At 29.6% G+C, this 14801-nt stretch overlaps 1 protein-coding gene across 1 annotated transcript; it reads left to right on the forward strand.

Annotated features, from left to right (window-relative positions):
- Positions 1-10056: 10056 nt before the first annotated feature.
- On the forward strand, positions 10057-14199 carry LOC124927383 (probable glucan 1,3-beta-glucosidase A). Its single transcript, XM_047467790.1, has 8 exons — positions 10057-10289; positions 10367-10486; positions 10558-10755; positions 10876-11034; positions 12437-12606; positions 12709-12864; positions 13537-13889; positions 13975-14199. Exons 1-8 carry the CDS (start codon positions 10194-10196, stop codon positions 14154-14156), a joined length of 1434 nt encoding a protein of 477 aa, XP_047323746.1. The 5' UTR covers positions 10057-10193; the 3' UTR covers positions 14157-14199.
- The last annotated feature ends 602 nt before the right edge of the window (positions 14200-14801 follow it).

Here is a 14801-nt window from a genome sequence, read left to right on the forward strand (position 1 = left end):
CTCTAAAGACACACATATAAAAGAAATATGTGATGCCTTCTGCTAATAAATGTTGGTTTTGTAAAAAAAAAAAGAAGCAAGCATCAAGCTCCAATTATTCGGGTATGCACACATACAAACTGCAAAAAGCATATCTCTCGTTTCTTAGCAATCTCCCCTGTCTCCTCTAACTCCACGTAAAGTTTCTTCCTTTGGATATTTTCTTCAGCAGTATAAAAATCATCCTCTTCCTGTTTTCCAACTCCCAATTTTGCATCCCGCATACCAGACTTTATTGGCTCAATTATTCCTTAATATAAACCGAAAAAATAATTTACTACCCAATTATTTGATAGAGAAAACATAACAGATGCACAAACAATGAAGTTCCTGAACAAATGTTCAATTCTCGTGTCTATATTAAGAGCCAGTTCACCCATAAAACCTTGCTATAACATATTATAATCAATCTACTTCAATAGAAGAATTGATGTTTATTTACCTTGTTCATCCTTCCCAAGACCTTTTCCTTTCCAACCCATCTTTTGGAGAAACCTAAATCCAATATTAGAAGATGACATTTGTGTATTCAATGAAGCTTGTTCTACATTATCAAGATCAACATTTTCAGTAGGCATGTGATTAATTGGCAGATAAAACACAAGAGTATGAATTTCTGAAATATATGTAAGACAATCAAATTTACATTTGTAGAAATCCAACAACCAGCAACCTAAGAAACATCTCGATACTTACATCCACCTTTTCCGGTAGTGTATCTCCCGGATTCGTTCCTTGTCTGCTGTTATAGCATCTTTGGTGATTCATTTTATCCTGTATACATAAGACTAAAACCCTTAGAACTAAAGAAGAAACGAAAAAAACTCAATTAATCACAGAGAGGAAAGATCAAACTTTAGGGATTCGAATTTCTAATCTCATATAATACCAACCATTTCCTTCAAACTCAGTTGACCTATCTAGCCAAGTCTGCATATTTGATGAAAGACCCAATCTCAAAGATTAATAATTTGAAAGAACAAGATCTAGCTAGAGAATACATACAAGGCTTTAGAAGTGTGGTGTCGAGGTCGGAGCGAACATTGCGTTCGACGGTGACGGGGGCAAGTGGAGCCTCCGATGATAAGGCGTTCTTGTCTTCTTGAGTCGTCGTCATGTATGTGTGTTAATCTGATATCCAGAGATGAATGCATCGCGATCGCGTCCTCCATTGGAGATTGTTCTTTCGTAGTTTATTGTAGATCGATTCGAAACCCTAGCGAGAAATGTCCGAATCTCAATATATATACTCAGATATACCAAATGCGAGAAATACCAAAGGCGAGAAATACCAAAGGCGAGAAATACCAAATGCGAGAAATACCAAATGCGAGAAATACATTTCTCGTGATTGAGCACCAAATGCGAGAAATACATTTCTCGTAATTGAGCATCAAATGCGAGAAATACCAAATGCGAGAAATACATTTCTCGTAATTGAGCGATAAAACAGGCGCGCAAGGGGTATTACAGACTTTTCACAGGGCAAAAAGGCCCTTTTTGCCAACTTTATCAACCGTGGGCCTTTTTTGGAATTAGACCTCTTATGAGGGCCATTTCATCAAATTTCCCTTTCTTCCCTTGTAAGAATGATTCAAATTATTTAAGCATAAAACATGGTATTTAAAATATATATATATATATATATGAAAAAAAGCTCATTTAAACGTATGTACTTGTACAACTAGCTCACTTAAACATATGTACTAATAAAAGGTCATTTAAACGTACGTACTAGCAAAAATTGGCTCATTTAGCCTCTTTTAACAACCATGGTTAACTTTTATTTTTAAATTTATATATTTATTAATTAAATATTAATATATTTTTTCTCTCTTTCCTTTTCATTTATTATTTCATTTATTACTAATAAATAACCCTTTATTTTATCTTTTTTATAATTTTTTATTATTTTATATGAGTATTTATAATTAATTATTTTAATTTTATTTTATATATATGAGAATCGTTAATTATTTTAACTCTATATTTCTTCTTCTTTTTTATATATTTTTTATATTCACATTAATTATTTTAAAATTGTTTGATCCCAATAATTAAATATAACAATGAAAATTCTTTGAGCAATAAAAATCCTTCAACACAAAAATAAATCAATTAAGAATTAAGAATTGAATAATAATAAAAACTCATTCATCAAAAACTAAAAGAGTAATAATCAAATATTAGACAAAACAATTCATTTACTACTAATATAAGTCGTGAATAAAAATTAAATAAAAAATTATTAATTTCATTTTTATTTATATTAAACTAAATAAGAAAAAACCCTTTTTCATTTTTATTATATTAAATTAAATAAGAAAAAATCCTTTAAAAAAATATTACAATAAAATATAAAATTCATAAATAAGTTGTTAAATTTTTTTAAAAAATGAGAATTTAAGAAATATGAGAAATAAAAACTAATAAAAAAAATGAAGTATAAAAGAGAAATTAATGAAAAAGAAGGAGAGAGAAAATATATTACATAATTTAATAAATGAAAAAGAAGGAGAGAGAAAATATATTAATATTTAATTAATAAATATATAAATTTAAAAATAAAAATTAACCATGATTATTAAAAGAGGCTAAATGAGCCAATTTTTTATAGTACATATGTTTAAATGATCTTTTATTAGTACATACGTCTAAGTGAGCTAGTTGTACAAGTACATACGTGTAAGTGAGCTTTTTTCCTATATATATATATTTGTCAAGATACCACCTTCGGACCAATACCTAAAACAGACGCCTTAGAACAACTCGGACATCTTGACTTTTCATAAGCTTTGTTAATTTGTTAAATTATTTACTAAAGTTTTACATATTTTATTCACAAGTTAATTCATTATATAAATCATTTCAAATATTCATGAAACAAAATAAATTTTGAATACAAATTGACTAAACAAAACCTTCAACAAAATGGATGCATGTGAACCCAAAAATTAAATTGCACCTCATCTTATTTTGTTTGAAAAATAATGAATTTGAATGAGTTGAGTTTGAAATTAAGGTATATTATCAATTTTTTTAATTATATATTTGACCAGTTTTGTTCAAACTTAAAACAAGATCTCATTAGAATGTTTCAAACAAAACTAATTTACAAACATTTATAATAAAGTAATCAGATCATATATATTTTATAAAATCAAAATCAGACACTTTTGTCAATTATTTTTCAAGCAAACCCAATCAACATCTTTCTGTAACTTTACCAAAAGAAGAAATCAGAGAAGATGACTTGAAACCAAACTTAATTTGACAGATGAGTCTTCTTCAATATCCTCCCAAAGCAATTACCAGTACCCATCTTCATCTTCTTCTTAATCTTTCTAATCTTCATCATCGATTTCTCCATATCATCATCTCGATTATTATAAGTCTCTGTTAAAATGAAATGGGTTTGATTGATGTTAATATCTAATAATGAATTAGATTCATCAGCAATCTTCATCCTCTTGATCTTCTCCTGATGTAGTTTTTTCATTACGTAGAGCTCTGCTAAACCGATACCAGATGCAGCCATTAAAACTCAATTCAAATCTTCTTATTCTCTGTATTGAAAATGATCGATTGGACTTTGTTTCTCTGTCTGGAATTATGGAAGACGTATTGTAATTTATAGACGATGATCTTGAACAGGAAATAATAAAGTTTGAATTTTTATTATTGTTGACTGTTGTTAATTATGGATGGACGCATGATTTGCTTAGCTTCTTCTTAATGCTATCACTGCTTACGCCATTATTATTGACCCACAAATATCTAAAAATAAAATAAAAATTATGAACTTTAGTGTGAGTATCAACTTCTTATTGCCCAACTCCTTATTGCCGTTAAGTTAGAAGAGATGATAAAACGAGACAATGAACTATGTATGTAACCCGCAAACACACTTAACCAAATGTAAAACTTATCATCTGACGAACTTGAACTTAAGACTTGAAAGTGAGTATAACTCCTTATTGTCACTAAGTTAGAGGAGAGGATCTCACAAACATATAAATAAATAGGAAAAAGTGTTATTTTATCTTTAATTCTTTAAAAATTAAGATGGAAAGACTTAATAGTATTTCATATGAATTTTGTAGAAAAAGTTTTGTGAGAAAAAGATTTATCAAATTTCTTGTTTTTTTAGATAAACTTTAATTACACGTGTAATTTTTACGGATGATATTTACATTATAAAATATTGTATTATAGTTAATCGCATATATCACAAAATATTGAATTAGCTACTCATTAGCCGGGCCGGCCCTGGGGTAAGCCCGACAAGCCTTCGGGCTAGGGCAGCCCACTCCCAAGGTTTTAACTAAATGTATTGTAATTTTGAACATAAAATATTGTAGTTTAGTGCTTCTGGATAAAAATTTAAAATCTTTGTTTTGATTATGGGTTCAAACCTTACCAAAAACTATTTTTTATTAATTTTTTTAACTCGACCCTAGGGTAACAAAAAATTATCGAGCATTTTTCTAACGGGGGTTGGGGCAGCCCAAAACTCGGGGCCGGCTCTACACATCTATATATATATATAATGATACTTAATTTTTAAAGTGTCCGGATTGCCGGGTCGAGAGCTGTGGTTAATTTGGATACTTGGGTCGCCTTTAAATTTAAAACGGTTAAAAATAAAATTAAAAATGCTAGAGGTATGTTTCGAACTTGCAACCTAACAAAATAAGTACAACTCTTTAACCAACTAGGCTACAAAAATTTTATATTTTAAATTCAACACCAAATTTGATAAACGCGGGACGTTTAAATATTAATATAAGTTCAACTTTTTAACTAACTAATCTATATATATATAATGATGCTTAATTTTTAAAGTGTTCGGATTGCCGGGTCGAGAGTTGTGGTTAATTTGGATACTTGGGTCGGATTGTGGGTTGACCCGCCTTAAATTTAAAACGGTTAAAAATAAAATAAAAAATGCTAGAGGTATGTTTCGAACTTGCAACCTAACAAAAACAAGTACAACTTTTACCAACTAAGCTACTAAGACTTTATATTTTAAATTCAACACAAAATTTGATAAATGCGGGACGTTTTAACATTAATATAAATTCAATTTTTTAACTAACTAATATATATATATATATATAATGATGTTGAGTAAATGGATACTTGGGTCGGATTGTGGGTTGACCCACCCATAAACTTAAAACGGTTAAAAATAAAATTAAAAATGTTATCCATAATTTTTTTCACGATTTTTTATATTATTAATCGTGCAAATGCACGGGCTAAATGCTAGTTAGTATGTAGAGTCTTTAATGAAACTAGCATGAATGCACGAATAAGAATATATATATAATATTATTTATTTATAAATATTTTAGATAAAATTAAGTTTGATCTTAAACTTAATATTAACATATATTTTATCATTTCGGCATCTACTTAACCCCTCAATTGACCCTAATCTTGTGGCTCACACTTTTTTATATGCATTTTTTATCCTTTGGACAAGTTACGCACCAATCTTAGTCGCCCTCAATTGATGACACACCTCTTATATTTCGTCAAACTCAACCACTAACCCTTCAATTGACCATCATCTTGTGAATCACATTTTTTTTATATGTCTCTTTATCCCCTCGGCAAACCACCCACTATCCATAATCTTGTGACTCACACTTTTTCATATGTCTTTATCCCTCGACAATCCACTCACCAATCTTATTCAACATCTCTTTTACTCCCAATTCAACAAATCAACAACCAATCTCAATTGACCACAGACCTCTTATCCAACATCAAACCAACCACTAACCACCACTCGACATTCATCTTGTGACCTTACACTTTCAAATGCTCATCAAACCAACTATTAATTCTAACCTCACACTCGATAAACCACCCACCACCCGACTTTCATCTCGTGACCTCACACTTTCAAATGCTCACCAAATCAACCATTAATTCCGACCTCACACTCAACAAACCACCCACCACCCGACATCCATCTCGTGAAACATTTTTAAATGTTCGTCATACCAACCACTAATTCCGATCTTACACTCGATAAACCACCCACCACCCGACATTCATCTCGTGACCTCACACTTTGAAATGCCCATCAAACCAATCATTAATTCTAACCCCACAAGTGACAAACCACCCACTACCCGACCTCCATTTTGTGACCTCACACTTTTAAATGTTCGTCAAACCAACCATTAATTCTGACCTCACACTCGATAAACCACCCACCACCCGACCTCCATTTCGAGATCTCACATTTTCAAATGCTTGTCATATCAACCACTAATTTCAACCGACCTTCATCTCATGACCTCACACTTTCAAATGCTCGTCAAACCAACCATTAATTCCCCAACCCCACAAGCGACAAACCATCAACCACCCGACCTCCATCTCGTGACTTCACACTTTCAAATGCTCGCCAAACTAACCAATAGTTCCGACATCATACTCGACAAGTGACCCACCACCGACCTCCATCTCGAGACCTCGGACTTTTAAATATTCGCCAAAACTTTCAAATATTCACCAAACCAACCACTGATTCTGCTCTCACATTTTTAGATGTCTATCATTTGTGAACACTTAAACTGTTAGATCGTTTATGATTTATGAAATAATTTTATTATTTTTTTGTGTATGTATATTTATATTTTGTATTTAATATTTATTACCAATTAGTTAATTTTATATAAACATAAAAGTTATTTATATAAAGAAAATATTATATATATATATATATATATAAAAGAGAAAAAATATATGATAAAAGATAAAATATATTTATTTAAAATTAATGATGAAAAATAATATAATATGTATATAAGGTAATCAATAAATATAAAATTATGAATGTATATAAGGTAATCAATAAATATATAAAATATCGAGTTCATAACAAATAATCGGTCTCTAGATATGAACGGGTTGACAACATCAAATGGGCCTCTCATTTTTATGGGTATGAATAACCCGACCCATTTATAGTCTCGTCTCAAAATGTTTGGGCTTGGGCTTTGAATATTTTGTTGTATTGTAGGAGAATGGGTGGCTGAATGGGCCAATATTTAAATGTTTGGCTGATTGGACCGTGAGTTAAAATATGGTCAGCTAAAATCTCAATGTAACTCATACAATCTTATAATTTTAAATAAATCTAACTTTTCTGGTATTGATAAACAAACTGGATTCAATTTTTATTATTTTAAATTATAATAGTAAGATTTTATAATTTTATAATTTTACAAGTTTATATATTATTTTAATTTTACAATTCTATATAAATTAATATTTACATATTCTTTTTAAAAAAATTATAATTTATTTAAATAAATGAACTTGTGTTATTAATTTTGTAATTGTAATTTTATTAATGATATTTATTTATGATTATTTTTTAATTAATTTTATATTTAATTATATATAATAATAATAATAATATATTCTTTTAAGATAAACTCTTAACATTTATAATGAACTTTAGATTTTACAAATTTATAAATATCAAACAATTCTAAGTAGACTTTGAATGCCTTCACCTTGACCATTAATATGATTATATTATTTCGATTAACTTTATTCATTCATTTTCTCTCTTAAAAAAAAGAAAAAAAGAATTGATATCGGACTCTAAACTTTTAAAAATATTCAAGTTATTTCATTCATTTTCTCCCTTTTGAAAAAATTAAATAATTGAGATTGGATCAATCAATCTTTAAAAATGATTCAAATTATTTCATTCATTTTGTCCCTTTTTAAAAAAAAAAAGAATTGAGATTGGACTAATGAATCTAAACTTGTAAGAATGATTCAAATTATTTAAGCATAAAATATGATATTTGTCTCGGACTAGTATCTGAAAACTGGAGCCTTAGACCACTAGGTCGTCTTGACTTAGAATAAGCCTTGTTAATTTGTTAAATGATATATACTATGGTTTTGCATCTTTTATTCACAAGCCTTGACAAAAGAAATCATTATATAAATCATTTCATAAAATTAATGAAACAAAATAAAATTTGAATACAAATTGACTAAACAAAACCTTCAACAAAATGGATGCATGTGAACACAACAATTTAATTGCACCTCATCTTGTTTGTTTTGTTTGAAAAATAACGAATTTGAATGAGTTGAGTTTGAAATTAAGGTATATTTTCATTTTTTAAATTATATATTTGACCAATTTTGTTCAAACTTAAAACAAGATCTCTTTTCAAATGTTTCAAACAAAGCTAGTTGATCTCTATTTACAAACATTTATAATAAAGTAATCAATCATATATATTTTATAAAATCAAAATCAGACACTTTTGTCAATTCTTTTTCAAAAAAACCCCAATCAACATCTTTCTCTAACTTTACCAAAAGAAGAATCCAAACTTAATTTTCCGGATGAATCTACTTCAACATCCTCCCCAATAAATTACCATTACCCATCTTCTTCATCTTCTTAATCTTTCTAATCTTCATCATCGATTTCTCAATATCATCATCTCGATTATTGTAAGTATCTGTTAAAATGAAATGGGTTTGATTGATGTCAATATCTAATAATGAATTAGATTCATCAGCAATCTTCATCCTCTTGATCTTCTCTTGATGTAGTTTTTTCATTACGTAGAGCTCTGCTAATCCGCTACCAGCTGCCGCCATGAAATTAACTCAATTCAAATCTTCTTATTCTCTGTAATGAAAATGATCGATGGGTTTCTGTTTCTCTGTCTGGAATTATGGAAGAAGAAGAAGAAGTATTGATAATTTATAGACGATGATCTTGAATAGGAAATAATAAAGTTGGGATTTTTATTATTGTTGACTGTTATAAATAATGGATGGACGCATTGGATTTGCTTAAATGCTATCACTGCTTAAGTCATTATTATTGACCCACAAACATATAAAAATAAATTGGGATAATTAATTAAGTACACTTAACCATTTAATTCGACACGAGCTCAAATTCAAGATCTGAGTGCCACAAAATAATTAACAAAAGTGTTATTTCATTTCTAATTCAATTAAAGTTAATATGAAAAGGTATAGTATTTTATATGAATTTTGTAGAAAAATATTTAATCTACAAAAAAAAGTTTGATTTAGCTACTCATTAGTATGTAAAGTCTTCCATGAAATATGACCCAAATTTATTGGGTGATATCTGAATATTTGTGAGTCGTTAAAAAGTTTAGATTGAGATGGTTGAAATAACAAACCTACATATTTGTATTACTTTTTCAAATATTTTATGATCGAAGATAAATCGTTAAATTTTCTATGATCGTAATCATTAAATTTATATAAATAATATTAAAAGGTAAGAAAAAATCTACCAAACCATTCGTATCGAATCGAACCGTCCAAACCACCGAGTTGAAATCGATTCTGGTATGACTAAACCGAGATATACGATATCGATTGATTGGTAACTATTTGTTTAATCACTTTGTTTAGTATATAAAATAAAAATGATGTCTTTCAGAACTCCCAATAGCCAGTGTTGCATCTACAGCCGCCTGCCAGCCAGCCTGGCTATAACCTACCCACTTTTTAATTCATTGATTTAATGATTTATTAATTAAATCTTTCTCTCTAGATTGAGTGTAGAGGTGTCGATAGTTAAAAATGGTTTTCGTTCATCTTCAAACGTTACATATGGATGCAATTTGCAGGTTATTAGAATCCACCATTTCAATGTATTTTACCAAATTTATTTTTACATGAATAACTTATAACTTGAGAAAAAAAAAAAAAATCTAAACACGTAAAAAAGAAGATATATAGATATAGGGATAAAAATAATAAAAAATAGGTTCGGCCAACAAATGTCTACTACACATAGAGATTTGTCCATTATATTTTATCGATTTTTTTATTGAATAATAGTCAAGGTCATTATATTTAAAAAAGAATCTTAGATCAAACAAGCACTTAAAAACACATTTTAAAATAAATATCTAAGAAAATTAAGAAGATATAATAGTATTTTCCCAATATTTTAAGCTAAAGACAGGTTTTAAGCCTTACGAGGAAAGAACAGGATCCAGTCAAAATCGGAACTTTGAATTCACCCAGAGGAAGAAGAAACCTTCATTCCGGTGCCGTCGCCGGCGTAGTATTCATTTACATAATCTCCCTTGACTGCTCACGCCATGAAAATTCGAGCCGTCAATCTCGGCGGTTGGCTCGTCACCGAAGGATGGATCAAACCATCTCTCTTCGATTCAATACCCAACAAAGATTTCCTTGTAATCTCTCTAGATAGATTGATTAATCTTCGTTTATGGTTTACATAATATTAATTTTGCTACAATAATTTTTATAGGATGGAACAGGGCTGCAGTTCAAATCAGTGACCATCGGAAAGTTTCTCTCTGCTGAGAACGGCGGAGGGAACATTATAGTCGCCAACCGCCCATCTGCATCCGGCTGGGAAACCTTTTCGGTAAGTCTTTATATCATCAAATTTCAAATAATTTGAATTTAGAAGTTAAAGATTCGATTTTTATTGTGCAGTTATGGAGGATAAACGAAACCACGTTCCAGTTTAGGGTGTTTGGGAAACAGTTTGTGGGATTGAACGGCGCCGGAAATGGGTCGGAGCTGGTGACGACCGCCGTGGTGCCTGGAAGACTTGAGACGTTTGAGATTGTTAGAAAGTCTGATGATTTGAATCGAGTCAAGATTAAAGCAAACAATGGAATGTTTTTGCAGGTGAAACAATTCTGAGTTTTTTTGTTATTTGAATATTTGTGATCTATTTTATGTTCGAATACGAATAATTCTCGCGGATTAAGTCGAATTAACTTATTGGATTATTTGAAATTGTTGCAGGCGAAAACAGGGGATAAAGTGACCGCGGATTTCAAAGGATTGGGGAGTTGGGGAGATGATGATCCTTCTGTTTTCGTTGTTACAAGAATTGGCGGGCCACAAGGAGAATTTCAAATCACCAATGGATATGGTCCAGACAAGGCACCCAAAATCATGAATGTGAGTTTGTTTTCGTATTGATTTTTTTTTTTAGCTATTTGATAAAAAGAAATAAAATTATTTTAATTAATTAGATCAAATTCTAAAAATGGGACGAATTCGGGATCAAATGAGATTTTGAACTTTTTTTTTTCTTCCCAAACTTTAATATATGAAACTCTTATACTGTTAAAATTATAAAAAAACGATAATTTATCTTAAAAGTTTCAAAATATTTAACTTATTATTTTATGTAACATTTATAAATAAATTAATAAAAAATTAATTTAATTACCGAATTTCAGACTAACAAGAATTTTAATTTTTGATTTTATGAAATTCGATAATTAAAACCATCAATCAACTCAAATTTAATAATTAAACTATTGATATTGATTTTTTAATTTTTATTTATAGTTCAAGTCGATAATACCATCTCGTTTGGTGTAATTTTAACATTAGAAGTCCGAAATTATTTTAGTTCGAAATAAGAAATATTAAATCTCAATTTGTCCTAGTAAGGAATCCCAAATTGACAATTCAACCCATAAAAAAAAATTAAAATTATCCTTAATTCAAACAAATCTCCAAGATTTTGAAAATATGTATATTAAATCAATACATTTGAACTTTTTCTCATAAAATATATAATGATTTAAAATGTTGTAATTGGAATAGGAGAATTTTCAATTGAATGGTTTTATAATTTATTTGGACTTAAAACAAATAATTTCAATTTTAAGAAAATGATATTCATAAAGTTAATCAATTAAATATATATTCGGTTAATTATTTATCTATTTTATAGTTGATTCTACTTTTTTAAATAAGTTTTACATAATTAAATTTAAAATTAAATAAGTAAAAATTAATAATAAAAAAATTAACTTCATTTTTTTAGTGTAAGTTTAATTTAACATTAACAACATAGTTTAATTTGAATTCTTTTTAAAATAATTTTAGACTTATATAAAATATTAAATTATCTTAAAATTATATAATATTATCATTTTCTCAATTAGTCAGGATGGTTTGCTTAAATAGTCCCCAAACAACAATTTTTAAGGTTACATCTTTCTAAAAAAACAATATTTTTTTAATTATATCGGTAATTTTCAAACTGCATTTATTATTTCTTATAACAAGATATAACTTTTGATAAATTGAATTGATTTGGTTAAATAGTTTATTTTGATTAGTTTGTCCAACCTATTAAATGGTATAATCAAAATAATAAAAAAACTTATGGGCTTGAAGAATTTAGAGGTTTATTTATGGATATTCTCTTAATATCTTAGTCATATACTTGTTGTTTTTCTTAAAATACAAATAATTACCCTTTAATTTTAAAGGAACACTTACCTTTAAATGAATTTATAACTAATCAAACTAATACATTTTTCATTGCAAATTTGTAATTAAGGATCATTGGAGCACTTATATAGTTGAAAGCGACTTTAAATTCATAGCAACAAATGGTCTAAATGCGGTTAGGATTCCGGTCGGGTGGTGGATTGCGAGCGACCCGACTCCTCCTCTGCCCTATGTTGGGGGTTCTTTGAAAGCCTTGGACGATGCTTTTGTGTGGGCAGAGTATGAACATTATTCAATTCATTATCAAAAACATATATTATCCTCTTTTTTTTTTTTATATATTAAGCATAAATTAATTCTCAATAAATAATAATGTTGCAGAAAGTATGGGCTTAAGGTTATTATTGACCTGCATGCTGCACCAGGGTCCCAAAATGGCTTTGAACATAGCTCATCAAGGGATGGTTCTCTCGAGTGGGGATCAACTCCGGAAATTATCCAACAGACAGTTGATGTCATAGAAAAATTGACTGCCAGGTTCGTTACTTGTTCAATAATAAAGCTAAGTCGACTAAGTTGTTACTAGGGCCGAGTAAAAATGTTGCCTGAAATTTAGTAGACCTTTCGGGGTTGGGTTGGATTGAGTTTGGGTACCCAAATAAATTTAGCTTTTAAATCTAATAAAATGGAAACTATGCCCCGAATTTAGTAGACATTTCGGGTATATATTTAGGTTAATTACCCGAATAAAGTCTAGGTCTTCATGCCCTAGTATGGTTGAACAAAAATAAATTCAAAATTTAGAAATTCTTGTAGAACAACCCTAGGTATGAACATCTATAAATATATGTTTTTCGCTATAGTTTAGTTGTAACATAATTTTCTATGACACATAGTCAAGTCTTATCCTCTAACCAATTCAAAATTAGAAAATTTTGAACAAATTTGGAATAAAGTTTAAAAAAATAATAAAAAAATAATAATATATAATTAAAAAGAATCAAACTGAGAGTGTTTTTTTTGTCACACTGGCTATTAGGCATATAGTAACTTGGTTGATTATAAAAAAAACTATGTTGGGTTTCGACCTAGTATAGCCCATGTGTAGTTTTGTCCCTAGCGCGTATTGAATTTTCACATAAATTTGTTTTGATTATGTATTTTTTTTACTTTGTCATCGATTTATAACCATATATGATCGTTTGTTAGGTATGCTAAGAGTAGTAGCCTTTATGCGGTTGAGCTAATCAATGAGCCACGTGCTCCGGGAGTATCATTGGACGCTCTGAAATTGTACTACGCATCTTGTTATGCTATCGTGCGTAAGCACTCATCGACAGCCTATGTTATCATGTCAAATAGGTTAGGCTCATCGGATTCTAAAGAACTCTTTGGTCTTGCAAGCGGCTTAAAAGGATCGGTTATTGATATTCATTATTACAATCTCTTTGAAGACATTTTTAATGGTTTAACCGTTGAGCAAAATATCGAGTTCATAACAAATAATCGGTCTCTAGATGTGAACGGACTGACAACTTCAAATGGGCCTCTCATTTTTATCGGTATGAATAACCCGACCCATTTATAGTTTTGTCTCAAAATATTTGGGCTTGGTCTTTGAATATTTTGTTACAATAAGTATTGTAGGAGAATGGGTGGCTGAATGGGAAGTGAAAAATGCAAGCAAGGAGGAATATCATAAGTTTGCCAAGGCCCAAATGGATGTGTACGGAAGGGCTTCGTTTGGATGGGCTTATTGGACTTTGAAGAATGTAAATAATCATTGGAGCTTGCAATGGATGATCCAAAATGGATACATCACCATCTAGTTTGGGCTGAATTTGATATCCATTTAAAGTCAATTAAAATTTCAATGTAACTCATTAAATCTTATGATTCTAAATAAATCTACCTATTTTGATTTTGAATAAACAAACTAGTTTAAACTTTTATTATTTTAAATTTATGAGGTTAAGATTTTATAAATTTACGACGAAAGTATTTTATTATATTAATTTACATATATATATATATATTTTTTAAAATTATAATTTATTCAAATAAATGAGCTTGTGTTATTGATTTTATAATTATAATTTTATTCATAGTTTTAAAATACGTGGTCGGACCGTCGGTCCAACCGGTCCGACCGCGAAACGGTTGAGTAGGCGGTTCGAATTTTGACTTTAATACGGCCACCTTCCGAACCGGTCAAAATTCGGTCGAATAAATAAATGAACTTGTGTTATTGATTTTATAATTATAATTTTATTCATAGTTTTAAAATACGTGGTCGGACCGTCGGTCCAACCGATCAGACCGCGAAACGGTTGAGTAGGCGGTTCGAGTTTTGACTTTGATACGGCCACCTTCCGAACCGATCAAAATCTGGTCCGGTCGGTTCAACCAAAAATCTTTCTTTGCAGTTGGTCTCTATATGTTAGTAATGATTTCCGGTTAATAGTATTAGTTGG

Source organism: Impatiens glandulifera, chromosome 2 (assembly GCF_907164915.1).
Source record: "Impatiens glandulifera chromosome 2, dImpGla2.1, whole genome shotgun sequence".
NCBI classification, from domain to species: Eukaryota; Viridiplantae; Streptophyta; class Magnoliopsida; order Ericales; family Balsaminaceae; genus Impatiens; species Impatiens glandulifera.

Bases quoted from the DNA above. Each gene is read 5' to 3' on its own strand.
- LOC124927383 (XM_047467790.1), top strand. From the start codon at position 10,194: ATGAAAATTCGAGCCGTCAATCTCGGCGGTTGGCTCGTCACCGAAGGA. The intron at 11,035-12,436 runs GTGAGTTTGTTT...TTTGTAATTAAG, and splicing joins AGGCACCCAAAATCATGAAT to GATCATTGGAGCACTTATAT. The intron at 12,607-12,708 runs GTATGAACATTA...ATAATGTTGCAG, and splicing joins GATGCTTTTGTGTGGGCAGA to AAAGTATGGGCTTAAGGTTA.